General features: G+C 51.0%; 1 protein-coding gene across 1 annotated transcript in view; it reads left to right on the forward strand.

Moving 5' to 3' along the window:
* Nucleotides 1–22,792, forward strand: part of RPH3AL (rabphilin 3A like (without C2 domains)) — a gene marked incomplete at its 3' end in the record, with an annotated part of 33,724 nt that extends 10,932 nt beyond the window's left edge. The window contains exons 5-10 of the mRNA XM_082776701.1: nt 3,975–4,061; nt 11,933–12,107; nt 17,316–17,432; nt 17,881–18,063; nt 22,255–22,267; nt 22,747–22,792. Of these exons, the coding sequence (XP_082632827.1) occupies nt 3,975–4,061; nt 11,933–12,107; nt 17,316–17,432; nt 17,881–18,063; nt 22,255–22,267; nt 22,747–22,792 (621 nt within the window). The remainder of the gene's footprint in view (nt 1–3,974; nt 4,062–11,932; nt 12,108–17,315; nt 17,433–17,880; nt 18,064–22,254; nt 22,268–22,746) is intronic.
* Between the last annotated feature and the right edge of the window lie 523 nt (nt 22,793–23,315).

Here is a 23,315-nt window from a genome sequence, read left to right on the forward strand (position 1 = left end):
CGGAAGGGAGATCGCTCTGTAGAGTTAACTTATCTTAGCCCTGCTTGACTGGGTTGGTGCTGTCAAGCCCCAGTTTTTTTTTTTTTTTTTTTTTTTTTTTTACCTTATTCCTTGTGATCCTAAAGTGCCCAAACTGCACTTACTGCTGAGATGGTGTGCATCAGCCGGGTAGATACTGGGGTTCCAGAGAAAGGGCAGAAATGTGCATCCGTCAGAGGCACCTATAGAAGTGTCTGTGTGCTTTACTGCTCCTTCCCGCAGGGTCTGTCCTTAGACCTTCCAGTAATGTGTTTCTACAGGAGACTCAAACCCATCTTTAAGTTCCAAACCAGTGTAAGGTTTCCAACCTCGATGATACATAAATTACCCTGTGCATCAGTGACTGTGTGTGTCATTGGCAGGACTGCACAGGTGTTGTTTGGAAGGGAGCACAGGCATGTAGTGAGACCTACATAATGTGTAGGTCCTACATAACATCCTACATCCCTGTGGGATGATTATTGCTCGTCTGGGCTCCCCGACAAGCAGGGGTTAAACTGCATTGCTGCGGAGATGAGGATCTCCAAGGCAACCACCTTATCCTCCCTCTGCTGGGAGGCTGCTTCTCCTGCACTTGAAGCCCATCCTTCCCTGGGGAGATGTCTGTGCGAGTGCTCAGAGCGGTGCCTGGGGAGATGTGAGGGTACCAGTGGGTGCAGGAGTGCTTCTGACTGGTGTCAGGGTGGGAGGGAGCAGCCTGGTGTCCCTGCTGGGCACCAGAGCCAAGGGGACACTTGCTGGTGCCACCCACCCCATCACTGCAGAGTTGTCCCATGGAGTCTGCAGGGCAGCACTGAGTAAATCCCACGTCTTACCACGGAGGGGTGTGTGCTGGCAGCTCTGTGCTTAAGCAGCTGTGCAGGCTGTGATGGAGAACCTTCTGTGCTGGCGCTGGTGGAGTTGGTGAGCTGCAGGTCTCGTGGGCAGTACCAAGGGCCCAGCACCCCTCCACCATGCTCAGGGAGCTGCCTTGGCTGTGCAGTGAGCTTCTCCATCAGCTCCTGTTTCAGAAGCAGCTCGACCAAGGCAGGGGTTATACCAGAGATCGCTGGTAAGGCAGTGACTGGGAGGGTGAATGCACATTTCTGAACCCCTGGGTCCTCAGCCAGAGGAAAGGAGCTCTTCCAACCTAGAAATTCTGTGATTCTGTGATTCTTTTAGGAAGGGCTGGGAACGGAGGCAGCGGGAAGATGCTGGGAAGTATCTGAAGGATCTGGCTTAAAGGGGAGCTGCAGGGCAACTCTCTCAGAGGGGAGCACGGGCTCTGTGCAGACGTGTCTGTGGACAATAAAGGGCTGCCTGGCAGACAGGAGGCGGCTAGCTGTTTCCTGCATTTCAAGCATGCAGAATAACAGGATGTGCTGTATTCCTGCCTCCTTCCCCTGGCGATTCTGCTCTCACCTTGTCTGAAGCCAGCTAGGTCATGGTGCTGCAGCACTTCCTAACCTCCTTCCTGCAAGCCCCGCACGCTAGCACGTGGAGGCAAAGCTGCTGCAGACCCTGCCCTGCTCTGCCCCTTTGCAGTTGCAGGAATAACCCCTAGAGCTAGCGAGGCTGTGAGTGCCTGAGGCTCCCGGGGGGCTATAACCAGAAAGACACAAAGAACTGGTTCTTCTTGGGTTTGTTTAGTTGGTTTTGGGGTAGGGTTTTTTTTCATTGTTCTCTTTTTAGTCTGTTGGACAGTTCAGGAGGATTCACATCGAGGTTGACTTAAGGTGAGATCCTGTTTTTCCCAGTGTGCATTTTGCAGCTGCTTTCAGCTTGGCTGCGCTTCTCAGCCATGTGTGAGCTCAGGGCAATGGTGAGTGGGTGCCCTGGGCTTTTCCCCTTCCTGCTTTGTAACGCAGTGTTGTGAACCCAAAAACAGTTGATCCCTCAGCAGAGCACACAGAGGGGGCTGTTACTTTAAGCTTGTCCCCAGTCCCCAGGGATATCCATCACTTGTGCAGCGTTGAACGCGATAAGCAATGACTTGTCAGGGAATTATGGATTTTTAAAGTTCATATTTTTCTTGCTAGCTTTGCTCTGTTACCATCTCATTGGAAAGTCGTTGCGGCCCTTTTAGCTCAATAACAGGGATTGCTGTAACGATACATCTGAAATATAGCAGAGGACTTACCTTCTGCAAGTCCCTTCTGCTGAATAGAGGCTCTATAGCTCTTGGAGCCTGATGGATTTCCTAAGTGCCACTTTCTGTTTTAGCATTTATAGGTCAAAATGAAGAATGATTTTAATATTGGTTTTTATTATCTTAGAAATAAATGCATTATGGCAAGACAAAGATGTATGCAAATACAGACGTGTTAACAATAGCAGTAGTCAGACAAAGCATAATGTGCAATTTACCATGCAGAGGGTATCAGGATCATGTATAAAAGGTGAAATAGAAATAGGAGAAGAAAGATATCTTGTATTTAATGAAGAACAGGGCTGTGTTTAGCATCTTTGATTTTTATGTCTTCTGAGGGGTTGTGGGTGATGCTCGATTTCCCAGCTAGTCTGCAGGGAAGGGGAGGAAGAGAGCCCAGTTTTGTGTTGGAGCTTTCAAAATTTATGGCTAGGAGGAAAGTTGTTGGGAAATTTCCACTAGGGGGAGTGTTTGAATGTGCTATATGTGGGGACTGGGATCTCTGAGGGTATTTACGACTGAGTTACTCCCTCAGGTTTTGGTCTCAGAAAGGGAGAATTTGGTGCATTTCAGAAGGTGCCTCCTAACTGCGGCACTATCTGCTGCTTGCATCTGCAGTCCCTCTTGGCTTGGGTAGCACCATCTTGAATATCGATATGCACCAGACCAAACAGGTTGTTTCTTATTTCTCTGCCCTTCCTGAAAACCTTAGTTTTTAGGCATCCCAGCCAAAAACCCATTAAAGTGCCCGTTGGGATGCAGACAGAGCAAAAGCCTTGACAAAAGCCATCTGTTGAGCTGTTAGCAGAACCGAGAGCTCTGCCTCTGGGCTGCGCTGACCGAAATATTTGGGTGTGTTTGCTCATGCAGTGAAGCCATTCCTCAGGTACTGTCTTTCTGCTGCTCTCCTCCTCCAGGCGTGGGCACTGAGGGCAAAGTGAGCACCAAGCCTTCATCCTGCAAAGCAGAGCTCCTGGCTTATAGGGGGAGCAGCCTCGGTGGGGAGAGGGGTGAAACCCAGCTGGGGGGAGTAAATTGTCTCCCTAAGCAAGCTTTTGCTCTCCAGGGCCCTCTTGTGAGTGGATTTTTCTCTGTGAGGATCAAAGCATTCGTCCCATTTCTAATTCAACTGCAAGCCAAGCCTGATACCCATCAGCTTCATTATATAAAATTAGGTGATTTGGGTTGTAAATGGCTTGTAATGCCAGCGGAGACGTGGAAGCTCCCTCGTGCAGGGATGGATGCCGTGTGGTGCTATCAAGCATTCTGCTCAGGAAACGTGCACGTAGGCACGGTCGTGCCCGCTCCCTAAGCAGCCACAAATCAATAGCTGCCAAGTGCTGGCCGAAATGGAGGGGAAGCCGTGGGGTTTCAGGCAACGTGTGTGAGGGAAGGGAGGGGAGGATTTACAGTCCTGCACAAACTCGCACTCGTTTTGTGCTTGGTTACATCTGCTTTCTGTGCCACGGTGACTGGGCTTTCGGATTTAGAAGAATAAAAAAAAAAAAACACTCCAGAAATACCTGTTTGTTGTGTGGCTTGATCTGCGCTGTCCAGTTCTCTTGTCACCCTGGAGTCAGGGACCGTGCAGTAGATTTGCCTTTGTTTTAACATCCTTATAGACCTGAAGCAGCTTCTTAGGATCCACGTATCTCTGGGATAAATAACAGAATTGTGCCATGTTTAATATTGGTAAGGAAAGCAAACCAGAACTGTTGGGACAGATGCTTCTCAACCTCTTTGCTGGAGGCTATATGGCTGTGGGGAGCTGCTCACACCACCCTTTTCTTTTCTCTCTTTGTTTCAGAAAGTTTGCACCAAATGTGGCATAGAAACCTTTGGAACCCAGAAACGCCCCCTTTGGTTGTGCAAGATCTGCAGCGAACAGAGAGAGGTAAAATTTAACTGTGGAGAGAAGGGGCTCAGCAGCACTCAGCCACCTGCCCTGTGTCTGTGCTGAGTGTGCATGGGCTCCTCCCTCTGCCTGGGTATGGGGTGGGGAGGTTTGGATATAGGGTTTGGGAGGCTCAGCTGATGCTCACAATGGTGATAACTTTAGTTTGTGATGTTATGGAGGGGAAAAAAAAAACACAGCCCCTCTAGCCTGTATTGTTTTTTGTTTGTTTGTTTGTTTTCTAGCTATGGCTGTAAGGAGACTTACCTTTTGCTGCTGTTTTCCTCCGAGCTTTGTGGCAAATAAACTTGGCTAACGCTGGTTCTTTAATACAGCTGGAGAGATCTATAGCCTAGCTTCAATATTTGTCCCTCTAAAAATAACCAGGATTGCAGCTTTTAACTCTGTTCCCCCACCTCCCCCTGCCTGTCAAATCCCATAACTTGCCAGCGTGTGAGACTTCTGATGCAGGTCTCTAAATTTTTGTATCCTTTATCCTTGACTTTACACTGCAAAAAGTAATGGCCTGCCTCAGTTCTTGTCTGCCAGCCAGCATCCACCAACTTCAGGCTTGCTGCTGTGCTGTGAAGCCGGTGAATTTGTTCAGTGATTACAGAGGGACTTTCACTTGTTCCCATCAATTTATTTTGAGCTTTTGCTTGTGGTCCTTGAACATCAATCCAGTGCAGCTATTCCTGACCACTGCAACCAACTGTGAAACCTGGGTGCTCTGCTAGATCCATCAATTCTGGAAGTGCAGTGAGAGCGTTTCTGCAGGTGTTTGAGATGGTGAATGTTTTTGTATTAGTTGTGGAGATTTAGCGTTGCTTGGGTTTTGAGTAGGAGGGGATTATCTGTGTGCGAGTACTTGCAAAATTCCTGTTTGGGTAAGATGATGGATGCTGTCTGTAATTTTTGAGTGGCAATGCGACTAGGGCAGGCAGAGAGCATTCGAGCTCTCTGGCTATTGCTAATAATTTGATGCACTGAATCATCCAGGTGTTTTGAAATCCAGACAGTAGTCCCAAAGTGGAGAGTGTGGCAGGTCAAGGCAGTTTCCATGTCCTGTGGGGAGATGGGTATGGGGCTGAGATTGACTTCATTTCTTTTTTTCTGTTCTTGTATTTTTTCTCATCCCACAATGTATAATTGCCTTTTTTTTTTTCTTTTTCTTATAAAAATAATGAGGAGCCATGGTCACTGGACAGAGAAGAACATTAACCTGTCCAGTAAGTGTTACGTGCAGTCAGTGTGTGAGGGAACGGTAACCTTCAGAGATCCCTCTCTCTGTGAGTCCTGAGATACAGCCGACGTGCTTCTCTAATGAAAATGGATGGAACTTTCCCTCGGAGACTACCTAAAAAATAGCCTCATCTTACCTCACAACCCTAAACTTCATCTTTATTTTTTTTTTCGATTCGTTTAAAGGTCCGTTCAGGTCTGTCTCCTTTCCTGTTTGTGGTGGTGCTTGCTGGTGCTCTGACCAGAGATGTACGTGATGTGTGGGTACTGGTCCAGTTTTGTTTCCTGGGATCCAGATGGGAAGCTTCAGGAAACCTCCCAAACCCTTTGTGTTGATGCAATAACATCACCAGCAGCCACTCTCACCTTTCTTCTCGCCCTTTCTCAATGCACAGCACGGTAATGAAGCAAAGCTCTCCTTTAGCCCATGCTAATGAAGTGCATGCTTAAAGCAGGCTTGTCCCAGGCTGCAGAGCTCAGGCAGTGCCTCCCAGCTTGCAGGGCCGTGTTCAGGGCCCTGGCCTTGTCCAGCTCTCGTGGGTGAGTGTCTGATGCTGGTCTGGCGCGGAGGTGGCAGTAATTGGTGTGGTGTTCCCTGCCAGGAAGAGATGTGAGCCCCCAGCAGGTGTGATGAGATGTGATGTTTCCAAGGTAGGTGATTCCTGCCGCGTCAGGGCCGTGTTTGCAATCTGTAATTTTCTGAACCACTGCCCTAGCTGTTTGGGCATGATATTTATGAAGCTCTCAACTCTGTTACCGAGAGACTGCCAGGCAGTGAAGTGAGATCAGGAGGTCATTCAGAAACCTGGGTGGACTAAATGATGTTGGCTAGAGTTAATGAGTATCGTCTGGCTGGGACAAGAGCCTGGGACTGACATTGTCCCCTTTAACCCCTGCTGTGCACTGAGTGAGCAACTGAGTCTTGTGGTCCACCAGGATGTAAAGCCAGCGTGGTGGGGTTGGACATTCACATACAGCAGCTAACAGCCAAAGTGTGCAGCATCGTGCACACGTGCTAAAGCTCTCATCCCTCCATCCCCCTTGGTATTATTTATCCCCATAAGCTTGAAATTTTACTGAAAATGTAGTGGTGTGGTCATCTTCTTTGCTCCTTTGCTGTGTGGACAAAATCTGTGCTGGCTTCAGTCATGAGTAAATCGTCTGTGTGTGCCTAGGCCAAAATGAAGACCAAGGAGCAAGCTATTGTTTACATCAGTTTTTCAGTGGAGGTTGAATGCTTGATGCCCACAGATCCCATCGGGAATCCCAGCCTCAGCCACTCAGAAGTGTTCTTTGCTGCTTTCTGTTTCCTTGAAAACCTCCTCTGGGAAGGCTGTGCTGCATAGCAATGAGCAGCAAGTTGCTCTGACACTGTCTCGTTGCTGGAGAGTGGAGGTGATTAATGGATTCTGCCTGCTGCTTGCATCCCAAGCATCCAAAAGCAAAGCAGCGTGTTTGGCAACGCTGGGGCTGCCCAGCGTGCTGTGTGTCTGCAGGGTGGGGGTCTCCGAGCTGCCAGAGATGTGGTAGGAGGAAAGTATGGTACTAAAATATCTCTGGGACCTGACAGAGCCTGGGTGCTTCTCCAGGCAAAGGGAACATCCCCGAGGGCCAGCAGACACCCCTGCATGATAAGCGCATCTCTTCCTACTGAAATAAGATAGACCTGATCTGCCTTATGCCAGGACTGGCATTTTGGAGATAGCACTTGTCCCATCTCTTTACAGAGGCACTTACTGTAAAAAAAAAAAACACTTTTGTTCTTCCAGGTTTCTGTGGACATTTTCCTTTACATCTTCTGAGTGAGGTGGAGTTAAAACAGGTGTGGATTGTGTTTTATTGCTTATGCAAGTGAGACTAGGAGCAAATTCAGTCATGCTCGCATTTACTTTCAAGGGCAAGAACCTTCCTTCTTCCCTCCCTGACGTACTGCATTGCTTTCCTCGGCTTGGCATCTCGTGTGGCCTTCCTGGAGACTGAACGTGGAGGGCCAGTGGGCTGATCCTCCCTGGAGCAGGCCTGGTAGTGCATGCACATGAAATCCCATGACACGACTGGGGAGGCTGATCCCTGACTGCAGCAAACGCTGGCCACGGGTTTGTAGCGACAGGTATAAAGCAGGAACGAATCCCTGCTGCCAGGCCTCTGGCAGGGCATGTGAGCAGGAGAACAGCTTGGGCAGCAGTGCCCACGTTGAATCAGTGGCGTGTGGCTGAACTCTGTCATCACCTTCTGCCCTGTGGCGTTGTGTCAGATCCCTGCCCGCCCATGTAACTCTCTGCACAGTCTTGTTTTGACTGATACCACCAGGTTGTGCAAAGCGCCTCCCTGAATTACCACTTTATATATATATATATTTTTTATATATCCATAATTAGCGATGCTATCATCGTAATTAAAATCCTCTTGGAAGCGTTCATGCACATTTACATTTGAATTGACACATCCAAAATTGTAGTGATAATGAAAACAGTTAAAGTAGGGTGGGGGGAGATAAATAGCTTTTTTTAAACCCCATCAAATATGAAAGAGCATGTCAGCTATCAGGGACCTGCTAAAGTTTTAATTTGCCCCCTCTGCTTCACTTTCCCTTTAATTTCTTCTCCGCTAAACGACATTTTCATGGCTGGCTGCATTTCTTGGTTTATCAAAATAAACCATGCAGAGGAAGAAGCTTACCGTGCTGGAAGAATGGAATTGTCTCCTCCCTTTTTTGCCCCCAGGGCTTCCCTTTTCGCATGTACACTCGTACCATTTTGAACATTATAAACCAGCATAGCCCAGGGTTATTCCTGCCTGGCATGATGATTTCTTGGCAAAATACCGTGCTGATGGAGGGGAGTGTTTATTTTGGGTGACTCTGGATTGAATCGAAGTGATGTGCACCTGTTTGCAATTCAGAGAACTCATCAATAGCCTAGCATATTATTTTGGGGGGTGGTAGCAAGCAGTTAGCCTCAAAATAGTGTCCTCTAGAATAGAGCCCCAGGAAAAAAAGAGGCCTGATTGAGAGGGGAATGATAAATCGTTGAAGGCTGGCAGCCACTGCAGCTTGAGAAACGTTGGGGTCAGAGGTGCAATACATTTTGCTATTCCGGAAACAAAGCTCCGAACGGCAATTTCACTGCCTTTTAATTTTCTTCATCCTCAAGTGCTGAATGTGGGAGTTGACAACAGATTGCTGTAAATAATGTAATTGGAAATCTCTGTGTTATGGAAAAGCAGATGAATGCAAATAACGAAGCCGAGGAGCGCTCGCTCTTTTTTTCCCAGCCAGTGGTTTGCAGCGTGCCAGAGCCGCGGCGTGGAGCTGGGACAAAGTGAGCGTGTGGGTATGTGCTGCGTGAGGGCAATGGCAACAAAGTCCTCTCCAAGAAGCTGCCTTTGCAGGTGCCTTTCTCTTCATCGAGTGTAGAGTCCATGAGAACTTGCTCCCTGAGGCTGAGGGATGGAGCTGATAGCGCTGTTGTCGGCATGGGAAGCTGAAGGTGGCTCTTTTCCTCTTGCACAGCCCAACCTGGGCTGCAGAATGATACAGCTGCTGCGTGGCGAGCAGTGGAGGGGAGAGCAGAGTTTGGCTCTGCTGGAAGAGGCTTTCCAAGGCTCTCTGTCTGGGGAACTCATGGCTCGGTGATGCTAACTGCTGGGGGGCTAGCAGCAGCTGGCTGGAGGGGCTGCGAGTGCTTGTTACGATTCCTCTCTCTCAATCAGTGAGTCCTAGTGTTGTCTCTGATTAGGAGCTTGTTTTGGCACTTCTGTGCTCAGAGAGAGGGGAGAGAGAAGCCTGAGCAGTAATGTGTTTCACCTGGGCCCCGTGATTTCCCGTTAGGTCACGTTAACAGGCAGCACTTGAATGCGCTGGATGAAATACGCATCTGCTGCAGTCTGTCTGAATACAGCCTCATCCTGTGTTTGTACTGGTGGCTTGATGCAATTTTAATAGGGATATTGTCAGGGTTACAAAATGCATTGTGCTCTCTGGACTTGTCATGGCCACAACCATTAAATTGGTTCAAATAATAAAAAGAGGAGCCTCTTGCTCAAGTATCTCTTCTCGTCCACGTCCTCCTCCGCTTTGCTTTCAGGTGGATGAGGTGTCAGGGGAGGCAGAAGGACAGGAGCCTGAAGGAAGTCAATATTTGGCATGGATTTCTGCAGTGTTTTGTTGGGCTGGGGGGGAGCAGCAGCAGGACTGCTCCTGAGCCACTGCAGCAAGTTCCTCCCAGGCTCCGAGCCTCTGCATCCTGGTCTGGGGTAGCACTGGTGCAGATCCTCATTCTGTCAAGCACCCTCAGAGCAGGGGATGCTGAATGTTGTTTAAAAGTGGGTGGATTTATTTTATTTTATTTTATTTTTTGCAAGGAGCTGGAAGTGGCTGGCTGTTGCTCTCTGATGAGATCCCAGTGCTGCCCAAACTCAGGCTGCGCTGGGGCAGAGTTTCTCCTAATGGGCTAATGGGACTGGTTGGAGCAAAACTCTTCCTCTTGGAAAGAGCCAACTGCTGCTAATAAGCGGGAGTTTTATCTGTGAAGCACTGTTATAGATTTATTAATTTAAAATCAAGCAGGAACTTTGCTGTTGGGCCACTTGCAATCAATGAAACTAGCATGACGAGCAGTCAGCAGCATCGATCCGTTTTGATGCAGGGATGCTGAAGCCAGCCTGCGTGCCCAAGTGCAGAACAGAACGTGAACCGTGGGGCGTTTTGGATGGAGTGTGCAGGTAACTTGGGGGGAGCAGATGTCCGGAATGATTCCAGGGGAGAACATCTCCCCTGCAGCTGCAGCTGTTTTAGAACTGATCTCAAAACAACTTCGGTACTGCTGCAATGAGAGCAAATGCTATTAGAGGCACCCGTGTGAAGTGAATATGTATGCATAGCATCAATTTTCTATTGGTATTACTACATCAGGGCTGGGTGTGTTATATTGTTTAACTCTTTCTCTAACTGGGCTCGCTTTGGGGTTAATGGGAGAGACCTGGGGGTGCCCAGCCTGTTCTTACCGCAATCCTTGCTGTGTCTGATTGGTTTTATGGTCTGCCTAAATTGTACTTCGCCTGAAGATAATAGGTCTCTTCAGTGCTTCAAATTAAATTACAGATGTTGCAAGGTCTGTTCGGAGAACGACTGCAAAGAAAGGCTGCTTCCTCCCCAGCAGCTTGTGTGGGGGAGCTGCATGTGCCCCAGCTACCCCTGGAGTGGCAGGGCACCACCCTGCGGGGTGCAGCCCCCCTGGCTGCAGGAGCCCCTGCTCTGAGCCCCTCTTTTGCTCACTGTACCCGGCGTGTGCCTCCCTGAGACAAGGGAGCCCGGTCATGGTGGTCAGAGGCTGGGTCAAGTGCTCTGCCTGCTCAAGCACCCCCTGTGGAAGAAAAACCTGCAGTCTTTTCCCCCTTGAGGAAATGGCTTCCCAGCTTTTTGCAGCCTCACCGTCCTGCTGGGCTGCTACCGAGCAGGGAAACGGAGTAATTGCAGGGTGCTCTCACCTCTTGGTGTCCAGACCCTGCTGTGGTGCAGGCGAGCTCCTGACTCGCACTCTTACTGCCACGTGTGCTGGCTCATGGTGCTGCTCTGCTGTCTTCTGCTGGGTGTTCTTCTTTTTAAAAGCATACTGCCAGGCTCCCTCCTGGACCCAGATTGCCTTCACTTGGGTTTCAAGACCCTGAACACAGAGATTTTATCCCTCTGCGTTCATGGCTGTGGATTAGGAACCAGGCAACCTGCAGAGTGACCTCCTCCTACCAGTGAAATGGCAATGGTGGTGTCAGGCTTTTTGTGCCTGCACAAGAAGAGCCTGTCATGAGTGTCAGATGCTGTCACTGCCCTCTGCTTTGATTAAGCCCTGTAGTTAAAACGCAAGTCGCAAGCTTATTGCTGTAATTAGGGAAGTCTGCGTTTGCACCCGCTGCCATCATGGTGGTGCTACATGTAAAATGCTTTGGGAACTTGGAGTACAGACTCTTATGATCTCCTTCACTCTGAACAGAAGTGCAAGGTTTCTATCCCCTTACATGAAATGCAAAGTAATACTTTTATTATATTAACTTATTTTTGCCCTGACGGTCTCATTAGCTCATTATTAGACTGCTGGAAGGCACAAAAGAATGAGGTTTTTAGAAACCATTTCTCCTTGTCTGAGCTGCCATCCTCTCCCCCTTCCTCTGGCTCACAGCAGGCTTTATATTAAATATACTTAATAGAGCTCCTTCATCATAAGCTGCATTAAAACTAAATTGAAGAGTAGAGGGCGTTCTTACAGGACATATTACAGTTTAGTGTTCTCAGTCCGTTTCCTGCTCCAAGTTCAGGTTATTTAAGTGTTGTTCTTGTTCTGGGGGTTTCAAGCATACCCGTTTGAAGATCTGGCTCGGCTCCACGAAATGAATGCCAAGGTTGTGCTGCTCAGAACCTCACAAGGCAGCGTTTTGGGTGTCCAGGCGTGACCATTTGTGTACGCCTGCTGCTGCAGGTCTTTGACCCTCACAAAAATAAGGGACAGAGAGATAAAGGGACAGAGGCTGAGGGACCCAGCCCAGGAAGGGAGAGAGGTCTGCCAGGATTTGGTGCTCCTCCAACCGGTGCAGTACTTGTTTGCCTGTGCTTAAGGTGTCGGTTGTGTCTCCCACAGGTTTGGAAGAGGTCTGGCGCCTGGTTCTACAAGGGGCTGCCCAAGTACATCACGCCTTTGAAGAGCAGCAGCAAACCCACCGAGGTGCACTCGCAGCCTCGGCAGAGCGAGCCAGCCGTGTCGGAGGCCGAGGGCGTCGGGACCAGCCGTTCCTTCACCTGGGCCAGGGGCAAAGGTTGGTCGGGGGCTCCTTGCCCAGGAGGCAAGCGGGGAGAAGGGCCCGGCTCCTGCTGCTGCTAGCAGCATGCAGCTCACAGGGGAGGCTCGCTGGAAGATAAGCGAGGTGCTCTTCTGCAGTTGGTAAGCAGGGGCAAGCCTGTGCTGGCTGTGTCCTCTTGTGCCTGATGCTCCGGGTGGGGCTGGCAAAGGGTGAAGCTCCCTCCCCAGGCCTTGGAGAGGGTGTTGGGGTTTGCAGCATGGATAACCCCAGGTGAGTTGTGCTTTAAATGCATCTCAGAGAAGCTGTTCATTAACTTAGCCCTGAAGAGCCTGAAGATTTACCAGCTTCAGCGCTCACATCCTTGTTCTTTGAGGCAGACCTTGATTGAAGTAGACCGATGTATCACATGTGGCTTCTTGGCTTGCTGCCGTATCAGATCCCATTCACGGGGCTGCCTTGTAGGGCTTTTTTTCTCCCCTCTCTTCCATCTGTCCTCCCCATCACTGCTCATACGCCCACTCCAGTGCCGTGCCTGGAGCGAGCTGGGGGGAAACAGCACGGCCTTGAGGAGCTGAGCATTCGGGGTCATTAGCGCAGCAGTGGATGGATGCTGCAGAATTAAAACGGCTGCCAGTCTGCTTTGATTTCTCTCCACTTCTTGCTGGTGTGGATTAGCAGATCTGGCCTCTCTCCCGTTCTGTCTTTTGCTATTAGATCCCCTCAGTTGGAGGAGACCTCTCCGGTGTACCAGCAGCATTCACTCTTCCACTTCAAGCTAAATCTTACCCGTGTTGCAGGGGGGAATAACCTTTTAATAAAGAGGACTCAGGAGGGTCGGGTTTACAAGTCTTCTCTTCAGGCCCCAGGAAAGCACTCCCAGCCTGACTGTAACTTTTGTAATTAAAGACAAATTGGATCAAGAATAGATGGTTGTGCTCCCCTCCAGGAGACGCTTGGAAGGTGCTGTCTTAGCAAATGAACTGATTGATGGAGTATTCACACGATACAGAAAGCACCATGAGTCAAAGAGGTTGAGCCCGGACTCTTGCTGCATTTTCATTGAGCCTTGCTTTGGGGGAGTGCTTTCTGCCCTGGTGGGAGCAGCTGGAGGACAGTGCAGCCGCTGTTGGTAGGCTTTGACGTGGTGGTGAGCTGTATTTCTCCCTGTACTCTGATTTTTGCTGGCTGCTGTTTTATGGGCGGGATAATATCAATTTATAGTTTTATTTCCTGGTGCTTTCTTCCCTCGTCGTTCTCTGCTAGGCTGCCTGTCCTCTGGACGGCTTTCAATGGGCACTGCTGGCTGTAATTCATCCCTGAAGCTGAGTGCTTGGACATCTCACCCCTCTATTTAACTCTTTTACACCTGCCAATGCCGGGCCTTCTGCTGTTTGTCATCCGAACCCCTTGTGCTGTGTGTGGCAGCCCTTCCCAACGTGGATGTCATGTAGAAGGGATTTTGCTGGTACAATCGTGTCTGGGCCTGGGCAGAGCTTGGCAAGGCCTTGGCTGACAGGGCCACGGCTCAGCTCTGCGTGGTGCGTAGCACATGCCAGCTCACACCTCGTACGCCCTCGCCCGAGCGTGTCCCTTCCCCGCTGCTTCTTTGGCAGGGTGTTCTCAGGACTGAGCGATGGTATTTAACGTGCTGGGCTCTGGTCGTCTGCTCTCGGTGGGGTTTCCGTGGTCTTGGCTGGCCACATCTCACCCCACCGCTCTGCTCCTGAGGTGCCAGGCAGCCGGCTCACAGCAGCTGAGGGCTTTGAGCCAGGTGGGACCAGCACATGCGTAGGGGTGTCCCCCGCAGAGCCCAGGAGAGACAAGCAGCGGGCGTCCCTTCCACATCCTGCCTTTCAACGGGGCCAGAACAACCCCAAAGTGTTCCTTTTTGGGATGAGATTTATGTGGGGCCACCGCTGTGCCTGCTGCAGCGGGACCGAGGGGCTGCAGGAGCGTGCCTCGTGGAAGGAAAGCCAAACCCACCGGGAAGAAGTTTTATTTTTACACACCCGTAATTTCTCTGGCTCTCGCTAATGCCGGGATTTGCCGCTACCTTTAGTTTTTCTGTAATAAACAAGCAGTTGCCATGGGAACCCTGTTATTAGTTAAGGCAGAAATGTATTGTCGTGGGGAGAGCAGCAGTAATATTTCTTGTGCCGGGGAACAGCTCTGCTCCATGTGGTGGCACGTGGGTGGCTTTCTGCACCGGGTCGGGCGGGACGGGGTCCCCAGGGGGTGGGGAGCAGCAAGCAGCAGGGCTCTGCTTCCTCCAAGCTCCGAGTTCTGCAGAAAAATGGGAAGAAACTGGGTGGAGGAAAAGAGTAGGATCCCGAAACTTGTGCTGCTTGCCACGAGGGCTGCCTGCTGCTCCGAGCAGTCCCCGGCGGTTTCTCCCATCACTGTGCCAGGAGATGCAGCCTGCTGGGCTCAGTGCTGTTGGAGGTGCAGGAGTGGCGGCTGCCAGGGGACACGGTGGGTTTGTCTGGTGCTGGAGGCCAAATCCCCGAGCACTGGAGCAGAGACAGCGTGCCGGGGCAGGTCACGAGCCTTGCAGGTCCCCACGGTGTCATCCAGCTTCTCTACAAGCCTGGGCAGCGCTGAAGCTACACGATGGTGCTGCTGAAGGGGAGAGCAGGCGCCTGGTGCCCTCCTCCTGCTTGGACACGTCCCTGCACTCTGCAGGATGCTTTGGTTGGAACAAAACCCTTCATGTGTGACCCTCCTGCCTGCTGTGACCCGGAGCTGCCAGCCTCCTGCAGGTTGGGTTTGTGGGGAGGCGCCCAGGGACCCGTCCTCATCGCAGCCACGCTCGTGCCAGATGGATGCATTTAATATTAGAGCTCAGCCCCGGCTGAGTGCTCCCTTTCTTGAGGCAATTCCTTCCCTCACCCTGAGCTGTGGGGCTGAGCACAGCCTGGCTCCCCTCTGCCCTCCCTGTGCTGCAGGGCCCCATCACCTCCTGCTCGGAGGCACTCAGGCCCCTGACAAGTGGCCCAGCCCCATGGGAATATTGCTTTTCCTGCAAGCTTTATCTCGGCTTTTTTTTTTTTATGAGCTTTTTCAGTCAGCTGGAGATGGAAAGGGATAAATCTGTTACGTTCCCTGAAAGTACAGCCGTCCAACGACTCTTATTGATATATCAGCAACTGCTGGAACACCAGATTTACGACTTCTGGGCTCTGGAAAGTGCCAGCAGAAGGTTTGGGAGCTTTGGGAGAAATATTACCTTAAAGGGAAACATTGGTGCAGTGGGTAAAACACACTCTTATTGGCAGCAGAGGAAATGAGAGCAGACAGGGCTGCTCCTGTGGTGCAGGTGCCTCCGTGTCATTAATATCTTTCTCCTCTTGTGTTGGACCTCTCTGAACTGCTGAGTGGCATAAGGGAAGGCAGCTAAAGTCACCTCCATTGATTCATCAGGGCCTTCTCCAAATAAATCCTGAATTCCAGCATTTTGAAAGGATTTGTGGAGGAAGGAGCCGTTACAAAGCGATGGATTTTGTGAATCCGGGAGGACAAAAAGAAAAATGATAACCAAATGGGACAGGAATGCGTTTGCCAAGGGAATTGGGCAACTGGACAGCCAGAAAGGTTCTGGCAGCCGAGATTTGGATTTTGTAGCAAAGAGCCTGGTACATGTGGGTTGTTATTAATGGAGCTTACTGATAACCCCGGGAAGCTCTGGGGTAGAAGTACTGAAGCTGCCTTTAAGACAGCACCTCGCGGGGAGCTGCCTGCCAGGGCATCTTCAGGAACACTTTGCAATAACGCTGCCAGCCGGTTTAATATCCTCAGAGATGTTAACTCCAGAAAAGAGCTATTTTAAGTATTAATTTATTTTTTTTTTTATATCAAATATTTTGTGTAGTACAGATTGCTGCCTGAACACAAGAGCGTCTGCGGAGGTCCTTGGCAGAAATGTTGGACAGCTTGTGCTTGCCTGTGCCGGGGGAAGAGTACCAGCCCTCGTGCCCTGGGCAGGGTTAAAGGCTTTGTAGCGCTGCTGACTGCGTGTAGTGAATGTTAGCGCTGGTGAAGAGAGGTGAACTGACAGCTGGCTTTGCTACCCAGTGCTGTCACCTTATTTATACCACCACGCTCACGTCCCTCCTGCTCCTGGCAGCGCCGTGAGGCCGGGAAGCTGCAGTTGGCAGCCCAGGTACCTTTTTGAATGGTATAAGCAAGGAGAGGTGCTTGCATAATCGCATGGAAAAGTGGAAACAGCCTGCTGGTGTGCGGAGTGTCCTCGGATTGTGTCTGGCAAAACGAAGCTCTTTCAGCTTGTGTGGAAACTGTGAGAGTGGAAAGCAGCAGGATGAGTGCCAGGATTCAGGGGAAAATAATTAAAAAACGATAAATAAAGAGGCCTTGGAAGTGGAGAACAGTCTCCTTGAGGAAACGGAGAGACCCTTGCCTGTTAAGCTTTGGGGACATAGGAGTAACACAACTCCAGGCAGCATGCTGATAGCGATGAGCATCTGCTGAATGGGTGTTGGGCTAATAAGGTTGGCTCTCCGTGTAGTCACTGCAGGGCTTTTGTGCTTGATGCGCGTAGCATTTATCTGGTGTGTTCCTCAGAGATCCTGGAGCCTCCACAGGGGTCCTGCTGCACATGGAAGAGGAGACCAGGGCTGGACCTGCAGCCAGTCCCTCTTCCCGAATTATTAAAACGTGGATCCTTTTAGGATCCTATTACTCTGGAGCCAGGACCCTGCCTTGCACCATGCCCAGCCCTTAGCATATTGCTTTGTGCAGGAGGCAGCAAACTGCAGGAGGAAGGGGCTCGCTGGTGTGCACACACAGGTCGGCAGGAGCAGAGCCCTGGCTTCCAGCTGGCCGTGCTGCAGGGCACTGCGCTCCCCAGCAGGGAGCTTCGGGCAGCAAAGCACGGAGCAGGAGCAGCGTGCTCCCCGTGGTCCCAGCAGGGCCTGAGATTGATGTGCTGGTGGTACGTGCACCTGCTCCAGGTGCTGGCATTGCCGGGTGTGTGTGGCTCAACTGCAAATCACCTGGAAAAAGTAAAAGCAGGTTGTGTTTGAGAGGAAGCGGGAACAGCTGTGGAGGAACTGCAGGTAGGGCTGTTTTTTGGAGAGGGAGAACATGATCATCGAGTCAGCATTTGTGCATGTTTTATTTGGATCCATCTGGCACCCTCTTTGCAAGTGTTATGAACATTGTGAATAACTGTCTCTCTCCTCTCCTCCCCCCCAATCTTTCCTGCAGTGGTTTCTAGCGACAGCGAGAGCGACTCGGAGCTCAGTTCCTCCAGCCTGGATGAGAAGCCCTCCTCGCCTGTGGGGTCAAAAGGCTCACAAGCCAGAAAGCAGCAAGCAGGACCGGGTAAGGAGCTGCTGTTCCTTGTGGCTGAAGGGTGGGAAGCGAGCAGTGCTCGAACGCGTGGCTCTTGGTTTTGGGGGTTTTGCCCCCAACTTGGCTGCCCTGCGCAGGTGCAGCCCACTGGCTCCAGCTGGGGTCTGGTCTGTTAACACCAAATAGCAGCAATGGGTCGAACTGGTGGTGGGTCTCTGTTCCCTGCAGCCTGTCAGGGGCTGTCCTTGTGGTCAAGAGCTGCTCCTGGCTGTCTGGCAGCACATCTGCAGCCGGCTCCTCACGCCTGACCAGCATCCCTGGTGCCATTTTGGGAGTGGAGCACGGGAATTGGGCTTTTTTCCTGCTCCCAAGGGTACCTGGGTGGGAGCAGGAACACTTCTGCTCTCTTGGGACCTGGTCCAGGATCTGTACCCATTTCTCCCTCCCCTGACAACTGCTCTCTGTTGTGTTCCTGCAGCACCCAGCGGGGAGCCCAGCCGGCCCATGGGCAGGGTGCAGGCGAGCACCCACCCCCCTGCCCTCTTGGGGAGCCGCAGCAGCCTGGGCAGCGAGCAGGGGGCTGCCCTCAGCGCCTCCGAGAGCTGCCAGAGCGACCACCCACCAGAGGGGCACGACAGCGACGTCAGCAGCAGAGTCCCTGGTAAGCTGATGTCCCCCTCCTGGGCACGTCCCCACGCTGGGGGCTGACCTCCCTCGAAGCAGAAGGCTCTCAGGAGTGCACCTGGCAATGCCGTGGCCCAGCATCACCTTTCCCTGCTGTTTCGCTGGTGGCAGATGCTGTCACAGCATTACAGCTCACTCCTTCCCTTGTGCAGAACCTATTCTGCAATGTGAGTAATCGTCTGGGGTGGGAGCTTCCCACAGCTGCCTGCGGGAGCCGCAGCAGCCTGGGTCTGTCCCCTTCGGAGAGCCTGGAGCTCACCTGCCCTGCAGAGGCAGCAGCACAGATCCGAGCTGTTAATGGCGCAAAGCAGAAACCCAGCAGCTTCATGAGACTGAATACAATTTCTTCCTAATGTTAGGTGGCTCTCAAAGCCAAGCATGGCTCTTCCCAGAACTCTGCAGTGCAAAAAAGAAAAAAAAAGATACTTTTCCCCCTCAACAACCTTGGAACAATTAAGTGACTGTGAGAGCAGAGGCTGCTATCACGCCTGATCTGGAGCAGCTGAAAGAGATGCAAATGTGTTCTCTCCTCGATTCCTGCTAATCTATTCAATAACCCCTTAAGTTATCGTTTAGCACCGCTCCCCCCAGAGCGTTCCTGCTGCCCTGCGAACTGCCACTCCTTTTGTTCCTGAGTCGTTTCTGTGCTGTGCTTGTTGAGGCGTAAATTGGATTAGGGAGAGCAGGTTTATCCTTCAGTGCAACAGGGAGTCACAGTCCCCCTCCCCATGCTTCCTGCTGGAAATAGCCAGCATAAAATTGTTGCTGGGTTCTTCCCTCCCTCCACAAGTTCTGTGGATTTGCAGTTCTCTTTAATTTAATTTTATTTTTTGCAAAGCAAATCAGATGAGTGGTACTTCTGCTCTGCCTGTCCTCTGTCTGGATTATAATGCTGCCCCAGCCTGGGGGGGTTATTTTTAAGCCTCTACTCGATGTGGCTTTAGAGGTGGGTGTTTGCCGTGGTGTGCTGGCTCTGCTGCCTGCTGGAGTGGAGCAGCAGATTGTTCTGTGGGGTGGAAGGGGTCTGTGTGACCCCGGTGCTGATGCTACGTGGCTGGAAGCAGGCGATGGCCATCCTGCATGGTGTGTTCGTGCAGGGCTTAGCACTCGGGAGCTTTCCTGCCAGCCACTCGAAGCAGCTGCCACCTGGCCATGACAGTGCAAACAGCATCTGAGAGGCAGAAAATGCCTTTTTCCAAGCAAAAACCTCTTATGCAAAGCTTGGCACAAGGGGTCAGCGCTTTCCAGTGGATCTCCCTTTGCTAGGCAGGAGAGAGCTGAAAATGACAGGCAGCGCGGACACACATTTAAAAAACAAGAACTGCACTAATCTCATGAGCCCAGTTACAACAGCCCCCGAGATGCAGAGAGGATCCTGCTAAGAAAAAGGTTAAGCCAGGTTGGCCGACTGGAGGATACCTGTGAAGATCTTCATTACTCTTATTTCCCAGGCTCCCTGCAGCAGGGACTGGCCCTGTTCAGGGGGGCTGCAAGCTGCCTCCTGCCTGGGCTGGGGGTTGCAGTCGGCAGGGACAGGCTGGGGAGGTGATGGAGGTTGCTGTGTCAGCACGGAGTGTGCCCAGCTGGAGAGGGGCTGCAGCGGTGTAGGAATTTTGCAGGAATTCGGTAATTGGCGTGGCGCAGCGAGGTGGCTTGTAGCAGGTGGTTTGTGCAGGTCAAGATGTCCAGGAGGCTACAGTAGGGAATGCCCCGGTGCTTTGCCAGCAGCCTGGCAAGAGCAGAAAATAAAGAGAAGAGCAAACCCAGCTCCCTAGTGCCCTAGGAAGCGTGCTGCTGTGCGGAGGGGTTCATGTGCCCTGGGATTACAGAGATCTGGGACGTGCAAATGCTTCCAGTGCTGATGAGCTGGGAGCATGGGTGCTTCTCCCCTTCCTTACATAGGTCCGAGCTTCTCACTGTGTTTTTTTTGTTTTTTGTTTTTTTTCCACCATGGGTCCTGCTGGATGCCACTTGCTGCCAAATCTCAGAGGCTGCTCCTGCCGTTCAGGTCTTTAAGGGGTGCTGGAGGTGATGGGTCCTGTGTGTCAAGGCCAGCAGACTGCATTGCTGCCTCTCCCTGGCTGTGGGACAGTGCCCGTGCTCTGCTGTGTCTGGAGAAAGTCAGAGCAAGGGGCAGAGATCCTCTCTTGTTCAAAGGCCTGATCCTCAGTGGCAGGATGAGGGCACAGAAGGGAGATTTCGCTACAGCTTTTCTAAAAGGCTCTGAAACTTTCTAACACCATACAGGGAGCAATTTTTTGCTTTATATTAGCACCTCAGGTGTTGTTCTACCACTGGCTTTCTTTTTCTGCCTTTTTCTCACCTCTGCTCTAATTCAGCTCTCAAGTGCAACTGTGTAGAACAATTTAGCATCCTTAAATCCAGGGCCACGGGGAGTGGTACTGCAAAGGCAGCTGCTCGCAGTCCTGAGCTCCTTAAAGCCTGAAGGCCGAGACGATGGCATGGTCGCATGGCCAGGGGAAAACAAGGAGCTATTAAGAAGAGGCTTGCAGGTTTCCAGCACACAGCTCCAGCTCCGGCTGGGGTTTGGTGAGGCAGATAATGAAGCCTGGGGTTTGTCACGAAATGACTCATTGTCAGTGCTGCATTGGGATTTAGGCAACCTCAGCCCGTGAGCCAAAGTTGGAGAAGAGAGCAGGGAGCTGAGAAGATGCCATTTTTTTTATTTTTTATTTTTTTTTACCACCTGCTTTCAAACGGTTTCAAAAGCATCATTTTCTGAGGGTCTGAACTCCCTTCTCATCCTGAAGCTCCGGTTCCTGGAGGTGAAGCAGATGAAGGCCTCCAGAGGTCCCTTCCAACCTTAAATATTGTGTGTCCACTCTGAGGTCACAGCTGCTAAGGAGGCTGCTAAATCTCTTCCCATGGCTCTTGCCTCTTTCCACTGGGTGCCATGAGGTGTATGTAGTGCACATAGGAAGGCCATGCACTGTTTTGGATGGAGGATGATTTATCCTAAAGAGAATGAGAATTGCACACGGGAGAAGCCCAATCTTCCTTTTCCCCCACCGAGGGAGGGGAACCTTTTGCTCTGGCTGCACAGCTGCTGTGCGAAGAGGTGCCTCAATCAGAGACGAGCGAAATCCTCGCTGTTCTTAATTACAACATTTTTATTAAAGAGAGGGAATATTAAACAGAATTAAACAAATCAGCAATGCGTTATGGTGGTTTTCATTAGCCCATGGAGAGCTTTTTGTGGAAATTACATCTTTGAGTTTGGGCTTGGCTCCTGCAGGGGGGTGATTAAGAGCACGGGGGATCTCCCCTCAGCTTGGCTACAGTTCTGATTTGGTGGGTCCTCGTTGCCGAGTGTTTCCTGAGGACCTTGTCCGAGGAACAGCCAGGGTGGTCAGGCTGCCTGAAGAGTTTGCAAGCAGGGAAAGGTGAGAGGGGCTTGGCGCGGGCTGGGGGGCTGCAGAAAGTTGTAGTTTGGGCTTAAAAGAGGATATTGGCAAAACAGCCACAAGACGAGCTAATTAATGAGTAGCATACATCTGAGCGCAAATCACAGCCTCCCCATCTCTGCCTGTGTGCCAATGTGTTGTCTAAATCATTAATACTTAAAGAGTGGTGCAGCAGCTGGCAGTTAAACAGAGCCACGTTAAACAGCGATGTCTCCGAGCCTGGGAGCTGAGACGGCGACAGCAGCACCCAGGGGTGTAAGAAATATTGTGGCTGCAGCCAGAGGTGTTGGGGTGGTCTGAGGGACCCCGAAGGTCCAACCTGGGCCCTTCTCCCAGGTGGCAGAGCTGCTGCTTCAGGTACATCCCTCTGGCTGCTGTCTTGGTGGCTGTTGTGCTGGAAGCAGCCGAGCAGAGCTGAGGGAGAGGGTCTGGAGCTGAGAGAGATGGGCAGGAAGCGCTGCTTCCAGCTCCCTTAATTTGGGGAGATTTATGCTGTGTCTTTCAGGAGTTTGCTAGATTTAGAAGCGAGGTGGTGTCACTCTCTCCGTGGCTCAGTGCCTCCCTGGTTGGGGTAGGCATCAACTTTTGCTCATAAATATGCAAGCTGTTAATACAGGAGACAGGCAGAGCCATCCTGCATTATTTTCATGGCAGGAAATTCTCCGGGCATCTTTGAAGTTGAAGCATTAACTTCTTTTTTTTCCTTCCCTTCTGTTTCTCAGATGTCTGCTTTGCTCCCTCAGGGACGCTGAAGAGGTAACATCTTGCTTCAGCGGGTCTGACTGCTCCATTCCATGTCGGGAAAAAAAAATTTGTCCTAACAGCAATTAGGCTCTGAATGAGATAGTAATTTCTTTAATGACTTTCTTTGTGGCAGTCTTTGGGGAGGTGACTTTTGTTTTGCAAGTTTGGCAGGAAGGTTGCTTAAATGTTTTCAGACGGCTCGTTCCCTCGTGTACATGAGCTCCAGCCAGAGAGCATCATCCATGATGAAGGCATCACCTTCCATGGTGCTTTCTCTCTTTGCAGCAGGGCAGAACGGGTCGGCAGCCACACTCACAGCCCCTGCTCTTCCTCCTCTGCCTTCAGCCTCAGCTTGCAGTGAGGGCACAGGACAGGAGGAGGGGGGTCTTTGGAGTCAGATGTGGGGGGCAGACCCACAGCCTCTGCCTCCCACCACTGCTGGCCCATCTCGTTTGCCCCCGTGTGCTCTGAGCTCGCTGTCATTGCCGCAGGGTTGAGTTTTCTGATGAGGATGAGTCGTCCCTCCTCCACCAGTGAAGGAGCTGAATTGTGCCTTCATGGCTGAGAGCCTCAGAGCTGTCTCTGCCTTCTCGTATGGGTACTGCAGAGCACCAAACGATCCTGCTGTATTTATAAATAAAACATGTATTCCAGTAGTGACGGTGTCAGGAATGATTCAAGGTTTGCGTTTTAGGTACAATGCATTTGTAAATACGAATCTTAGAAGGAGCGTCTGCCCCCTCCCATGTTTTAAGGAATTAAAATATTTTCATCTTCAAGTGGTAGAACCAAAACATTTTCATCTCTTTGAGTCTGCCTTGAAGTTAAGGGAATAAAGGCTTGAGTACCTAAAAAATAAATTACTTTCACTATTTCTGTAATTCTTCATGGAGTTTTAAATTGAAGACTTCTTCCTTGAAAATAGAGGAATGACAAAGACTCATTCTCTTGCCTCTTTCACTCAATATATCTGGAAACAAGTCTGCTGCTGAGGATGAAAATCCTATTTTTGTGCCTTCTTTCACTCTGCAGAGGTCTGTACTTTGGTCTTTGATCAAAC

The sequence above is a fragment of the Aythya marila genome, assembly GCF_965140915.1.
Source record: "Aythya marila genome assembly, chromosome: 20".
Lineage (NCBI taxonomy): Eukaryota > Metazoa > Chordata > Aves > Anseriformes > Anatidae > Aythya > Aythya marila.